Raw genomic sequence first — 14124 nt, forward strand, 5'->3', positions numbered from 1 at the left:
CAGGGTCATGAGATCGAGCCCCACATCAGGCTCATGCTCAGCACAGAGTCTGCTTGAGATTCTCTCTCCCTCTGCCCCTCCCCACACTCATTCTCTCTCTAAAAATAAAAACAAGGGGCGCCTGGGTGGCTCAGTCGGTTAAGCCTCTGCCTTCGGCTCAGGTCATGATCCCAGGGCCCTGGGATGGAGCCCAGCATTGGGCTCCCTGCTCAGCAGGAAGCCTGCTTCTCCCTCTCCCATTTCCCCTGCTTGTGTTCCTGTTCTTGCTATCTCTCTCTCTCTCTGTGTCAAATAAATAAATAAATAAATAAATAAATAAATAAATAAATAATAAAAGTAAATAAAAATAAATAAAATCTTTAAATAAATCAAACAGTACATAGTGGTAACCCTTTGCCTGTCTTCCCCATTCATAGATTGCACTCACCCCAAGAGCATTCCCTAGAGATAACTGCTATCTGTTTTCATGAAGAGTTTTTTTTTAATGCATATGTGTTTTAAAATGTAGATTTTATTCAATTCTGGTGAGGCTAACAGATTAGGGGCCAGTTGCCATTAGATAGTTTGTTACAGTTCCCAAGAGGAAGGAGATGCAACAGGTGCCTGCCGGGCCACAGGAAAGAATACCGAGATTGGTCACAGGCAGAGCAGGGAACTGTGTGTAAGTTAGAGAATTTTTGTGGTTTTTGAGGAAAGGAATGTGCTGACTCAGGGTGAGCAGGCTAGACAGGTCTAGGATTGGCTAGTTTGAATAATTTCATCAGCTCCGGGGTATAGGAGCTGCCCTAAGCTGTCGGATAGTGGCCCTGGGTAATGAGGGCAGGCGAATAGTGTCCCTGAGTATAAAAGCTCTTACAGGCCATGGTTGGGGGATGAGGACTCTGCATTGGGTGGCTTGCCTAGGAAAGCCTAGTTCACAGTCCTTTGCCATAGGTAGGAATCAGCTAACCCTGGGAAGGGCATTGCCATGCTGGGGGATAGCAAAGCCCCAAGATGCCAAAGCATCAATACAGAAACTAGAAAACATGATCGATAAAATAGGATTTTTCTTCAAAATGAGGTTAGATTATATATTTCAGCAGGTTGCCTTGTTCACATAACAAAAAATAGGAACCATCTTTTCTTGACAGAGGATATTGATCTGTTTATTTTTAAATGACTACATAGGACCATCCTGTATGTATAATAACTTGGCTAACCATTCTGCAATTTATGAATTTTTAAGGTGTTTCCAATTTTTCATGATCATAAACAACATGGTAATGAAAATCCTTAAATACTTGTGTGGGTGTAAAGATCTAGAAGATACTTAAAAGTGAAATTTCTAGATCAAAGGGTTTATATGTTACAGATTTGTAATTGGATTGAAAGCAGCATTTTTCACAAATCTAGAACAAATAACTACAATTTTTATGGAACCACAGAAGACCCCAAACGGCTAAAGCAATCTTGAGAAAGAAGAACAAAGCTGGAGGTATCACAATTGCAATTTTAAGATATACTACAAAGCTGTCATCATCAAGACAGTATGGTACTGGCACAAAAACAGACACATAGATCAAAGGAACAGAATAGAGAGCCCAGAAATAAACCCATGCTTATATGGTTAATTTATGATAAAGGAGGCAAGAATATACAATGGGGAAAAGATCATTTCTTTAGTAAATGGTGTTGGGAAAACTGGACAGTTATATGTAAATGAATGAAACTGGACCACTTTCTAACACCATACACAAAAATAAACTCAAAATGGATTAAAGACCTAAATGTGAGACCTGAAACCATAAAACTACCTAAGAGGGTACACAGGCTGTAATTTCTCTGACATCAGCCATAGCAGCATTTTTCTAGATACATCTCCTAAGGTAAGGGAAACAAAAGCAGAAATAAACTATTGGGACTACATCAAAATAAAAACCTGTACAGCAAAGGAAACTATCAACAAAACAAAAAAAAACACTGAATGGGAGATATTTACACATGACATATCCAATAAGAGATTCAAATCCAAAATATATAAAGAACTTATACAACTCAACACCATAAATATAATCCAATTTAAAAATGGGCAGAAGGGGCACCTGTGTGGGTCAGTCAGTTAAGCATCTGTCTTTGGCTTGGGTCATGATCCCGGGGTCCTGGGATCGAGTCTCGCATCGAGCTCCCTGCTCAGCGGAGAGCCTGCTTCCTTTGAGATTCTCCCTCTGCTTGCTGTTCCCCTGCTTGTGCTCTCTGTCAAATAAATAAATAAAATATTTTTTTAAAAAGGCAGAAGACATGAATAGACATTTTTCCAAAAAAGACATAGAGATGGGCAATAGACACACGAAAAGATGCTCAATATCACTAATCATCAGGGAAATACAAATCAAAACCACAATGAGCTATCACCTCACATCTATCAGAATGTCTAAAATCAGAAAGACAAGAAATAGCATGTATTGGCAAGAATGTGGAGAAAAAGGAACCCTTGTACCCTGTTGGTGGGAATGTAAATTGGTATAGCCACCGTGGAAAACAGTATGGAGGTTCCTCAAAGGATTAAAAATAGAATCACCTTATGATCCAATAATTCCACTATTGGGTATTTACCCAAAAGAATATGAAAACACTAATTTGAAAAGATATATTCGCTCCTGTATTTATTGCAGCATTATTAACAATAGTCAAGATAAGGGAGGGAGCAACCTAAGTGTCTATGGACAGATGAATGGGTAAGGAAGATACAGTATATGTATCTGGTGCAATATTTCACAGCCATAAGAAAAGGATAAGATTGTGCCATTTGTGATAACATAGATGGACCTAGAGGGTATTATACTAAGTGAAATAAGTCATATTGAGAAAAACAAATACCATATGATTTCACTCATATATAAGAAACAAAACGAATAAACAGCAGAATCAGACCTGTAAATATAGAGAATAAACTGATGGTTGCCAGAGAGGAAAGCGGTGGGAGGATGGACAAAATAGGTAAAGGGGAGTAGAGATACAGGTTTCCAGTTATGGAATAAATAAGTCATGAGAAGAAAAGGCACAATATAGGGAATACAGTCAATGATACTGTAATAGCAGTGTATGGTGACAGATGGGAGCTACCCTGGTGAGCACAGCATAACATACAGAGTTGTTGAATCACTATGTTGTACACCTGAAACTAGTGTAACATTGTGTGTCAATTATATTCAAATAAAAAATATTTTAAAAAGAATAATGTTTTTCAGCTAAAAAACAAGTACACAATTTAATAAATCACAATTAAAATTGGATCTAGTTTAATTCCAACAAAGTGAAACAATTTACGTTCCCATCAGTAGTGTATGGAGAGGCTCCTTTTCTCATACTCTCAACAATACAGGATTTTATCAGTCTTTTAACTTTTAGTGAATTTGGGGGGAAAATGTTAGCAGTCAACCACCAACAAAAGTGAGTCAATGTGAAAATATCAATATCAGACAAAAGAGAATTCAAGCCAAAATGGATTGTGGCAGAGTGATATTTTATTTTGATAAATCACCCTCTACCAAGAAAAGCATCCGTAAGCCTTCATATATTGTAAATATATAATTATGTAATGGCAGTTTTATAGGATTCAATATATATTTAATATAGAACTACAAAACATAATGCAAAGATTCAGAAATCCCAGGATAAATGGCTAAATCTGTACTTATCATGGAAATCTTCGAAACATTTTTTTCCAAGATGAACAGATAGGGAGGAATACGTAAGGATACAGAGGATTTGAGTAACAGTAACAAGCTTGACCTCCTCAACAGATGCAAATAAAGCATACATTTCTTTGCAGATTCTCATGGCACATTTAGTACCTACCCGCATACACATGAGCATCTTAGATTAATTGACAAAGTAAGTTGTCTGGGAATAGTGATTAATATTTTAACATATTAATCGTTTATGTTATGTCCTAGGAAAAGTAAACAAGAAACGTAAGAGATGTAGACAAGAAAAGGCAAGATGTTTCCATCACATTTTGCCAACAGAGAAAAGCCAGCCAGAGGAAAGAGTGCCTGGTGTCCTGGGGGCCCGCAGCGAGGACCCCGGGTCCAGACGGCTCTGAGCCCCACGCCCTGTGTGGTCAGCACTCATCTGTTTCTGGGTTAAGGAGCTCAGGCTGCACTGAATCACAGCCTGCTAATCTGAGGGGGTAAGAAGGCTTAGACCCAGGGCTAGGGCGGGAGAGAGCCAGGGAGAAACTGTCTGCAGGAGTCAAGCCTAGGTGTGAGGGAGACACCCTGACTACGCAGTCTCCCCTTTCAAATCCTCCTCGCAGGCCTGATCCGATTGAGGTTAAAGGGGTGCCTACTGCCGTGAGGCGGGGAGCCCTGCACGCTTGGCCGTGGCTGTGGATGTCCTCACTGCCTTTCTGGGACAAGGTATGCCGGCCTGGGCCTGGGTCTTCTTTACCAGACTTGTAGGTCTGGAAGAAACTACGTCAGCCGGGGAGCCCTCAGCCAACTGGAAAGACAGGATGGAGGTCACAGCTGTGTGTTAAAGAGGCTTCTGCCTCCTTCGTGTCATAGTAAAGAATATCAGAGAAGGTAAGAGCTTTCTTTCCAGCCTAAAGTACAGAAGTGAGGGCAACAGACGTATGTTCTTACACAGGAAAGAAATACAGGCTTGGTTGGAGGACAGAGGTCAGAGAAAGCCCCTGTTACCAACTCACCCAGGGAGGGTCTTGGCTGTGTGTGTTTTGAGGTTCACTTAGTGAGAAGATAAACAATTACCAACATTTTTTAAAAAAATATTTATTTTAGAGAGAGAACACAGGCACTTGAGCAAGCACGGGGGTGGGGGGAGAGAATCCAAAGCAGACTCCGTGCTCAGTACAGAGCCAATGCGGGGCTCCATCCCAAGACCAGGACATCATAACCTGAGCTGGAACCAAGAGTCTGGGGCTCAACTGTCTGAGCCACCCAGGCGCCCTCCAACTTTTTTTTTTAATGATAATGTCAGATATGGATGATGCTAAGTCAAATCCTAAAAGGACAGGGATCTCACCTAGGGGGTGTAGATGTGCTATTTACCTGAGAAATCACTAGCAGGAAAAGCATTTAGTCATTACCAAAAGGCATCGATTCAACAATCTGAGATCACATCAACTCACTTCCCATGTTTGGTTTTACAAAGCTTTCACTTTTTCCCTTGAGAATGATTTTAGTTCTCCCTTCCATTCCTTTTTCTTAGTGACTTCTAGAATGTTCTTTACAGATCTGTTGCTGATACACCACTTTCTTCTATTAAGGCAGCCATATGTATTACCTATTTAGTCAGAGCCACTTTCTAATTTGTCTTATATGGAAAAAGTTTTGGAAAATATAATTTATTGATTTTTAATTATCAAAGTTATAATAAAACTATGTAAGTTAAAAATGAAAGTATGTCACATAAGCCCATTCCCCAGAGATAATCACTATTAACAGTCGGATGTATGCTATTTGATTTTACATTTACTGATATATTTTTATATAGATGAGATCATAGTAAGCATACTGCTCTGCAATTTGCTTTTCTTCATGTGGGATATTTTCATACCATTACATATAGATTTGCCTTGTTCTTTGTCATGGCTGAATACTGTTTCATTCCACTTCTAAAGTACCATGATGTATTTTCTTAATTCTGTACTGATAAAATATTTAAGGTGGTTATTATTTTGGGAAGAGAGAGAGCACAAGCAGGAGACAGGAGAGGGGCAGAGGGAGAGAGAGAATCCTGAGCAGACTCCCTGCTGGGCACAGAGCCCCACTCAGGGCCTTACATGGGTCTCGATCTCACGGCCCTGAGTTCACGACCTGAGCAGAAATCAAGAGTCGGTCGCTTAACCAACTGAGCCACCCAGGTGCCCCTGGGAGAGAGAGATTTTAAGACATTTCTGAGAGTGTCATTTAAAGAGTTTCCACATCTATGATTTTCATGACAGTGACAAACATTTGCAAAGTTCTCTTCATATAGAACCTCATTTCACCCTTGTCACAACCCTGTTAATGGAGTTACCACCATCCATGCACCATCCTGATGTCTGGATGCACCCTGCCCCCTTGATATATGAAGGCATATCCTTTTTGCCCTTGATAACCAGGATTAATTACAAGTAGATGTGCTGCCTGAGGAGAGTCTTCATTTCTTTCATCTCTACAGGTTGTTTGAAATAATTTATTGACCCATGATAGTTACTCCTTTCTCACTCTATGGAAGTGTCATATTTCTATCTCAGCATCTTTTTTATAGGATAGGTGACAGACAAGGTTGTCTTATTTTGCCACCATTTTTGGATTTATAAACTCATAAGAAACAAGGTCCCTGAAGGGCAATAGAGGACTTATTTAATAATAACAATCTTTGACCCAGAAATAATCAATTTATGCTTGTCTTGGTCAGCTAGCGCTGCCATAACAAAATACCACAGGTGGGTGGTTTAACCAACATGTATTTATTTCTCATGGTTCTGGAGGCTGAGTAGTCCAGGATCAAGATGCCAGCAGATTTGATTTGTACTGAGTGCCCTCTTCTTGGCTTGCAAATGGCCACCTCCTTGCTCACATGGCAGAGAGAGAGAAAGAGAAAGATAAAGAGAAAGAGAGATCTACTCTCTCTTCCTCTTCTTATAAGGACACTTATCCCATCATGTGGTCACCACCCTCCCATGACATCACCTAAACCTAATGACCTCCCAAAAGCCCCACCTCCAAATACAATCACACTGGGAGTTGGGACTTCAATTTGTGAATTTCCGGGGGACACATTCAGTTCTTAACAGTGCCGTATTGAGATAGAATGTCTTTTACTGCCTCCTAAATTTAAGCCAGGGACATGTTTTTGGTTACTGATATTTTAAAATAAATATATCAGATCCAATCTAGCAACATATATTGAGATTCTACCATATACTAAGAACACTTTAAATACATTATTTAGTATTCTCAAATATATATGTAGATGAGAAAACTGAGTTTATGGGAGGTTAAGCGACCAAGGTCTAGTGAAAAGCTGAGCTGGAATGCTCACCTGCATCTGTGTACTTCCCAAACGCAAACACTTTAGCACACAATGTGTCTCCATAGACAAGTTACCGATTATCAAAAGGAGTTGTAAGTGAGTTGGTGGACGCAATCATTGCTGATGCCCCTTTCAGCTCTAAAACTGTTCAGGTATCTAGAGAAAGTTGGATTGATTTAGTCATGATGGATACTCATTTTGACCCATTACTCAGATTCTGGTTTCATGATATCCATTATATCTGGGAATCATTTTGCACACACATACAAAAGAGGTCATAGTCTTTTTCTTTGATTATTTAGTCAAAATAAGCTAACTAACACAAGAAAGGTGAGGCTTTTCTTTGATTTGCAAGGGAAAAGATAATAACTCTTTGACAATCCCCGATACAATAACCTTTAGAAATAAAAGAAGTAGAGTGGGGTAGCTGTGAGGGAGGGGAAAAATATAGTGGAATCCACTCTCAATATTAACTCAGTACATCTCACATTGCTTCCTGGAAAGGAGTTAGAGAAAGATTGGTCTTTGTTGTGTAAAAATAAATGTGGCAATAAATAAATAAATATGGTAAAAATAAACAAGAATATATTCAATTAATATTTATTGAATCCCTGCCACATGTCAGACCCATGTCTAATTTCTAGAGATATAATGATGAATTTGCTCAGACACAGTCTTTGCTCTCAAGGAACTGGTAGTCTAATAGCAACATAAAACAGGAAACTATAATATATTATTGCAGTGATGGAGATGTGAATAGAATATTCAGAAGCTCACAGGAGGGGCCTGTCCAACTAGCTTCCCTAAGTGATGCCCAAAGTGAGCCTTAAGGAAGGGGTAAAGTTAGCCAAGTTAGGGAAGAGGAGTGGGATAGGAAGAATATTCCAAGTCAGAACAAAAATGCATAGGTCATGGTGGTCAAAGAGCAGAGTTTGAAGAAATGAGAGAGATGAGGCTGGAGGAGTAAGCTTTTAGGGAGATGAGTTCTGTGTGTGGCACATGGAGTATGAGCCACCCCAGTGAAAGTTTAGCAGGAAGCTGGGTATGTGGGGCTGACGTGTGTGGATAATCTGGGATGGAGATACAGATTTGAGAGGTGGGAAGCGATAGTTGAATAGGTGAGTATTGATTCAGTCATTCAGCGACCATGTTCAGAGTAAGGAGACCTGACATTTGAGACTAGAGGACAAATAAAAAGGGATATTTAAAGGATAGAGAAAAGTGAACTCAAGAAGGAGAGAGATAGTCAGAGAGGTAGAGCCAATGCAAGGGAGCCCGACATCATAGAAACCCAAGGAGTAGAATTTTGATCAAAGTGGCGCTTGTGGAAACAGATGGTTTTGCTGTTTGGGCAAGGTAAGGACTGAAAAGACGAAGGCATCGGAGACATCAGAATGAAAGGTTTTGATCAATAGGTAAGAAGTAAAAAGTGGTTTTAAGAGGAATTAAGGTGAAAATATGTAGTCTACTCTTGAGAGAAGTCTCAATGAGAAGAATGGGGGGACTGGCTGGTAGCGAGAGGGATATAGGGGTCAAAGGATGATGCCGATCATCATTAGCTTTGAGATTGTAAGAGAAGAGACCTCGGGATGTTTCTAGACTGAAAAGGAAAAGCTAGTAGAAAGGCTGGAAACATGGGAGAGAGGTGAGATGACAAATGGAATTTTCAGGGGGAGGAACACCTCATTCACTGACACTGCAGAGGTGGGGAAGGTGCTTTCATATGATTGTCTCATGTTTTTTATGATGTGGGAGATTAGGTCCATAGGTAACTTGGTCTACCCGAACTAACACTGCCTGAATTCCCTTCTTTCAGATTCCCTCTTCCTTTGGTCGGCACACAACTTGCTCTCCCTCCGACCTGCCGTCTGTGTCCTGCAGAAACCTTGTACCTACACTATGGGAAGCGGTACCTCAACCCAACATCACTTTGCTTTCCAGAATGCAGAGAATGGTATGTGTTCCCCACCTCCCAAACTTGCTCTAGGTATCCCAAAGCCTACATTGCATAGAGAGGGGCTTCTTCGAATAGAAGAAGGAAACCATTATATTTCTCCTCAGGCAACTCTTGAAAATCAGCTTCTCCTCCTTATGACGAAACCACCAGAATGTCAGCTGAACATCTTAGGAGCTGGTGAACTATATTTGACTGAGTTAAAGTGTGCTGAGGAGTCAGTGTTGTCCACTAGGGGTTATCCCAAATTATACATGCACAAGTGAATGAAATAAAATTGGGCAGCAAGCAGATGAAAGAGCGTTTCAGGTAGAGGGTTCAGTGTGTACAAGGGTCAAGAGGTAGAAAGGAGTGAGTCATATTCAAGGAACTGAATGGTCTGACATGAACGAGAGGGAGGACGGCATGACATGAGGCTGCCAAAGTAGGCAGAGCCCAGATCACTCAGCGTCTCTAGGATTTTAAACTTTATCCTGAAGGCATGAAGGACCACTGAAGAATTCAAAATAGGGAGTTTATAGTAAGATATACACACTTAAAAGACCTCTGGCTTCTGTGAAGAAGGGAATCGGAGGCAGTAAGAGTAGAAGAAGAAACAGTCCAGAAGCTACTGAAGTCATCTAAGCGAGAGATGATGATACCTTGGTCCAGAGTTGTTGGCAGCAGAGAGAGAGAGAAGAGGGTGAACTCCAACAATATTCAGATCGAACTGACGGGATCCAACTGAGTAGATGTATGGGGTGAGGGAGAAGGATGGATCAAGAATGACTTCCGGTTTTCTGGCTAGCAAGACTGGGTGGGAGTTATTGCCAATTACTGACAAAAAGACAGTGGAGGAGAACCAACTCTGACTCGAGGGAAGATGATGAGTTCATACTTGCTGGGGTTGAGGCATCCCTGAGACATGCAGGTAGATACATAGTCACATCTGCATTTTGGAGGCGAGGTTGGGCTGGAGAGGGATGCATTGGAAGGCATCAGAAGGTTATGTGGTGATTGAGGCCACGGGTCCCTGAAATACCCTGGAGGGAGAGTAAAGATCCATCAGAGACCAGGGCCTAGGACAGAGCCATGAAGGACTCTGGGGCTTAAGCATCAGGTGGAAGAGGATGAGTCAGCAAAGGGGGCTGAGGAGAGGTAGCCGAAGGTCTGTAGGAGCAAAACAAGGGGAATAGTGGCTACACCTTGTCCCCATGGGCTTCAGCATCTCTGTAAGCTTCCTTGCTGTCTAGCTTGACAATATGTCCCAGGGTCATCTTGGATCTTTTTGTCCCCAGAGTAGCTACTTCTTTAGGGTGTGGGGTGTTTATTGCTTCCTGGTTGGCCTCTACCTTTCTATACCTTTTCAGTGAACAGATCCAGAAAACATGTATTATTTAGAGAAAAAAATTCACCATGACCAGTTTATATTTAGGAACACAATATTTTTACTTAACAGCCTTGATATATTTGTATCTATCTCTTCATTAAAAATCTTTTTCCTGAGGCGCCTGGGTGGCTCAGATGTTAAGCGTCTGCCTTCGGCTCAGGTCATGATCCCGGGGGCCTGGGATCGAGCCCCGTATCAGGCTCCTGGCTCAGCGGGGAGCCTGCTTCTCCCTCTGCCTCTGCCTCTCCCCCTGCTCATACTCTCTCTCTCTCTGTATCTCTGTGTCTCAAATGAATAAATAAAATCTTTAAAAAAAAATCTTTTTCCCTAATGACACTATTATTTACACTATTATTATTTACTCTATCCTACCATATATAAATAATAGTTTCAGAATAGTAACAATACTATTATAAACAATGTGATTACTGAAAATTCTTTAAGATTTCTTTGTAGTTCTTTTGGTCCTTTGGATATATCCACTAGAGATGTACAAATTACTGAATTCTCAAGTCATTTGAAGTAACTCTATTCTGTGTTTCCAACTTATATGAGGCTAGTTTCACTTGTTTAACTTTGGCTTTTTTTTGAGAGAGAGAGCGAGCGACCATGTGTGAGTTGTGGGGGAGGGGAAAAGGGAGAGGGAGAGAAGGAATCTTAAGCAGGCTCAATGCTCAGCGTGGAGACAGACACCAGGCTCAGTCTCACCACTCTGAGATTATTACCTGAGCCAAAATCAAGAGTTGGAAGCTTAAACTGACGGAGCCACCCAGGCGCCCCTAAACTTTTGCTTTTAATCTTTGGGGATCAATTTATTTTTCATTTTGCTTTAAATTTGTTTTATAACTTTGTAAAGCATTTATCTAATTCCTGTTCCGGTTATCTATTGCTGCATAACAAACTATCCCAAAACTTAGTGGCTAAACACAACCATTTTATCTGCTCATGATTTTGTCGGTCTGGAATTTGCAAAGGGTCCAGCTGGGTGGTTTGTCCATGATTCTCTGGGTAGCTGGGGCTGGAGGCTCTTGTTTTTGTTTTTTTTTAAAGATTTTATTTATTTATTTGACAGAGAGAGAGATAGTGAGAGCAGGAACACAAGCAGGGGGAGCGGGAGAGGGAGAAGCAGGCTTCCTGCCGAGCAGGGAGCCTGACATGGGATTCGATCCCAGAACCCTGGGGTCATGACCTGAGCCGAAGGCAGACACTTAACGACTGAGCCACCCAGGTGCCCCTAAAGATTTTATTTTTAAAGTAATCTCAACACCCAACGTGGAGCTCAAACTCACACCCCTGAGATCAAGAGTTGCATGCTCTAGGGATGCCTGGCTATCTCAGTTGGTGGAGCATGAGACTTTTTTTTTTTTTTTTTAATTGTTATGTTAATCACCACACATTACATCATTAGTTCTTGATGTAATGTTCCATGATTCATTGTTTGTGCATAACACCCAGTGCTCCACGCAGAACGTGCCCTCCTTAATACCCATCACCAGGCTAACCCATCCCCCCACCCCCCTCCCCTCTAGAACCCTCAGTTTGTTTTTCAGAGTCCATCATCTCTCATGGTTCGTCTCCCCCTCCGACTTACTCCCCTTCATTCTTCCCCTCCTGCTATCTTCTTCTTTTTCTTTTTTCTTAACATATCTTGCATTATTTGTTTCAGAAGTACAGATCTGTGATTCAACAGTCTTGCACAATTCACAGCACTCACCATAGCCCATACCCTACCCAATGTCTATCACCCAGCCACCCCATCTCTCCCACCCCCCACCACTCAGCAACACTCAAGTTTGTTTCCTGAGATTAAGAATTCCTCATATCAGTGAGGTCATATGATACATGTCTTTCTCTGATTGACTTATTTCACTCAGCATAACACCCTCCAGTTCCATCCACGTCGTTGCAAAGGGAAGATCTCATTCCTTTTGATGGCTGCATAATATTTCATTGTCTATATATACCACATCTTCTTTATCCACTCACCTGTCGATGGACATCTTGGCTCTTTTCACAGTTTGGCTATTGTGGGCATTGCTGCTATAAACATTGGGGTGCACGTATCCCTTCGGATCCCTACATTTGTATCTTTGTGGTAAATACCCAGTAGTGCAATTGCTGGATCGTATGGTAGCTCTATTTTTGACTGTTTGAGGAACCTCCATACTGTGTTCCAGAGTGGCTGCACCAGCTTGCATCCCACCAACAGTGTAGGAGTGTTCCCCTTTCTCCACATCCCCGCCAACACCTGTCATTTCCTGACTTGTTAATTTTCGCCATTCTGACTGGTGTGAGGTGGTATCTCATTGAGGTTCTGATTTGGATTTCCCTGATGCCGAGCGATGTTGAGCACTTTTTCATGTGTCTGTTGGCCATCTGGATGTCTTCCTTGGAAAACTGTCTGTTCATGTCTTCTGCCCATTTCTTGATTGGATTATTTGTTCTTTGGGTGTTGAGTTTGATAAGTTCTTTATAGATTTTGGATAGTAACTCTTTATCTGATATGTCATTTGCAAATATCTTCTCCCATTCTGTCGGTTGTCTTTTGGTTTTGTGGACTGTTTCTTTTGCTGTGCAAAAGCTTTTTATCTTGATGAAATCCCAATAGTTCATTTTTGCCCTTGCTTCCCTTGCTTTTGGCGATGTTTCTAGGAAGAAGTTGTTGCGGCTGAGGTCGAAGAGGTTGCTACCTGTGTTCTCCTTTAGGATTTTGATGGACTCCTGTCTCACGTTTAGGTCTTTCAACCATTTGGAGTCTATTTTTGTGTGTGGTGTAAGGAAATGGTCCAGTTTCATTCTTCTGCATGTGGCTGTCCAATTTTCCCAACACCATTTGTTGAAGAGACAGTCTTTTTTCCATTGGACATTCTTTCCTGCTTTGTCAAAGATGAGTTGACCATAGAGTTGAGGGTCCATTTCTGGGCTCTCGACTCTGTTCCACTGATCTATGTGTCTGCTTTTGTGCCAGTACCATACTGTCTTGATGACAACAGCTTTGTAATAGAGCTGGAAGTCTGGAATTGTGATGCCGCCAGCTTTGCTTTTCTTTTTCAATGTTCCTCTGGCTATTCGGGGTCTCTTCTGGTTCCATACAAATTTCAGGATTATTTGTTCCATTTCTTTGAAAAAAGTGGATGGTATTTTGATGGGGATTGCATTGAATGTGTAGATTGCTCTAGGTAGCATTGACATCTTCACAATGTTTGTTCTTCCAATCCATGAGCATGGAACGTTTTTCCATTTCTTTGTGTCTTCTTCAATTTCTTTCATGAGTATTTTATAGTTTTCTGAGTACAGATCCTTTGCCTCTTTGGTTAAATTTATTCCTAGCTATCTTATGGTTTTGGGTGCAATTGTAAATGGGACCGACTCCTTAATTTCTCTCTCTTCTTTCTTGTTGTTGGTGTATAGGAATGCCACTGATTTCTGTGCATTGATTTTATATCCTGCTACTTTACTGAATTCCTGTATGAGTTCTAGCAGTTTTGGGGTGGAGTCTTTTGGATTTTCCACATAAAGTATCATATCATCTGCAAAGAGTGAGAGTTTGACTTCCTCTTTGCCGATTTGGATGCCTTTGATTTCTTTTTGTTGTCTGATTGCTGCGGCTAGGACTTCTAATACTATGTTGAATAGCAGTGGTGAGAGTGGACATCCCTGCCGTGTTCCTGACCTTAGGGGAAAAGCTCTCAGCTTTTCCCCATTGAGAATGATATTGGCTGTAGGTTTTTCCTAGATGGCTTTTATGATATTGAGGTATGTACCCTCTATCCCTATA

At 41.2% G+C, this 14124-nt stretch overlaps 1 protein-coding gene across 1 annotated transcript in view; it reads left to right on the forward strand.

Annotated features, from left to right (window-relative positions):
• Positions 1–8845: 8845 nt before the first annotated feature.
• PPEF2 (protein phosphatase with EF-hand domain 2) overlaps positions 8846–14124 on the forward strand; it is a 35904-nt gene continuing 30625 nt past the window's right edge. Inside the window, exon 1 of the mRNA XM_028100637.2 lies at positions 8846–8977. Within this exon, the coding sequence (XP_027956438.1) occupies positions 8923–8977 (55 nt within the window). The 5' untranslated portion in view covers positions 8846–8922. The remainder of the gene's footprint in view (positions 8978–14124) is intronic.

This window comes from Eumetopias jubatus, unplaced genomic scaffold, assembly GCF_037043125.1.
Source record: "Eumetopias jubatus isolate StellerSeaLion01/CBP00866 unplaced genomic scaffold, mEumJub1_p1.0 scaffold_2, whole genome shotgun sequence".
Classification (NCBI taxonomy): Eukaryota; Metazoa; Chordata; class Mammalia; order Carnivora; family Otariidae; genus Eumetopias; species Eumetopias jubatus.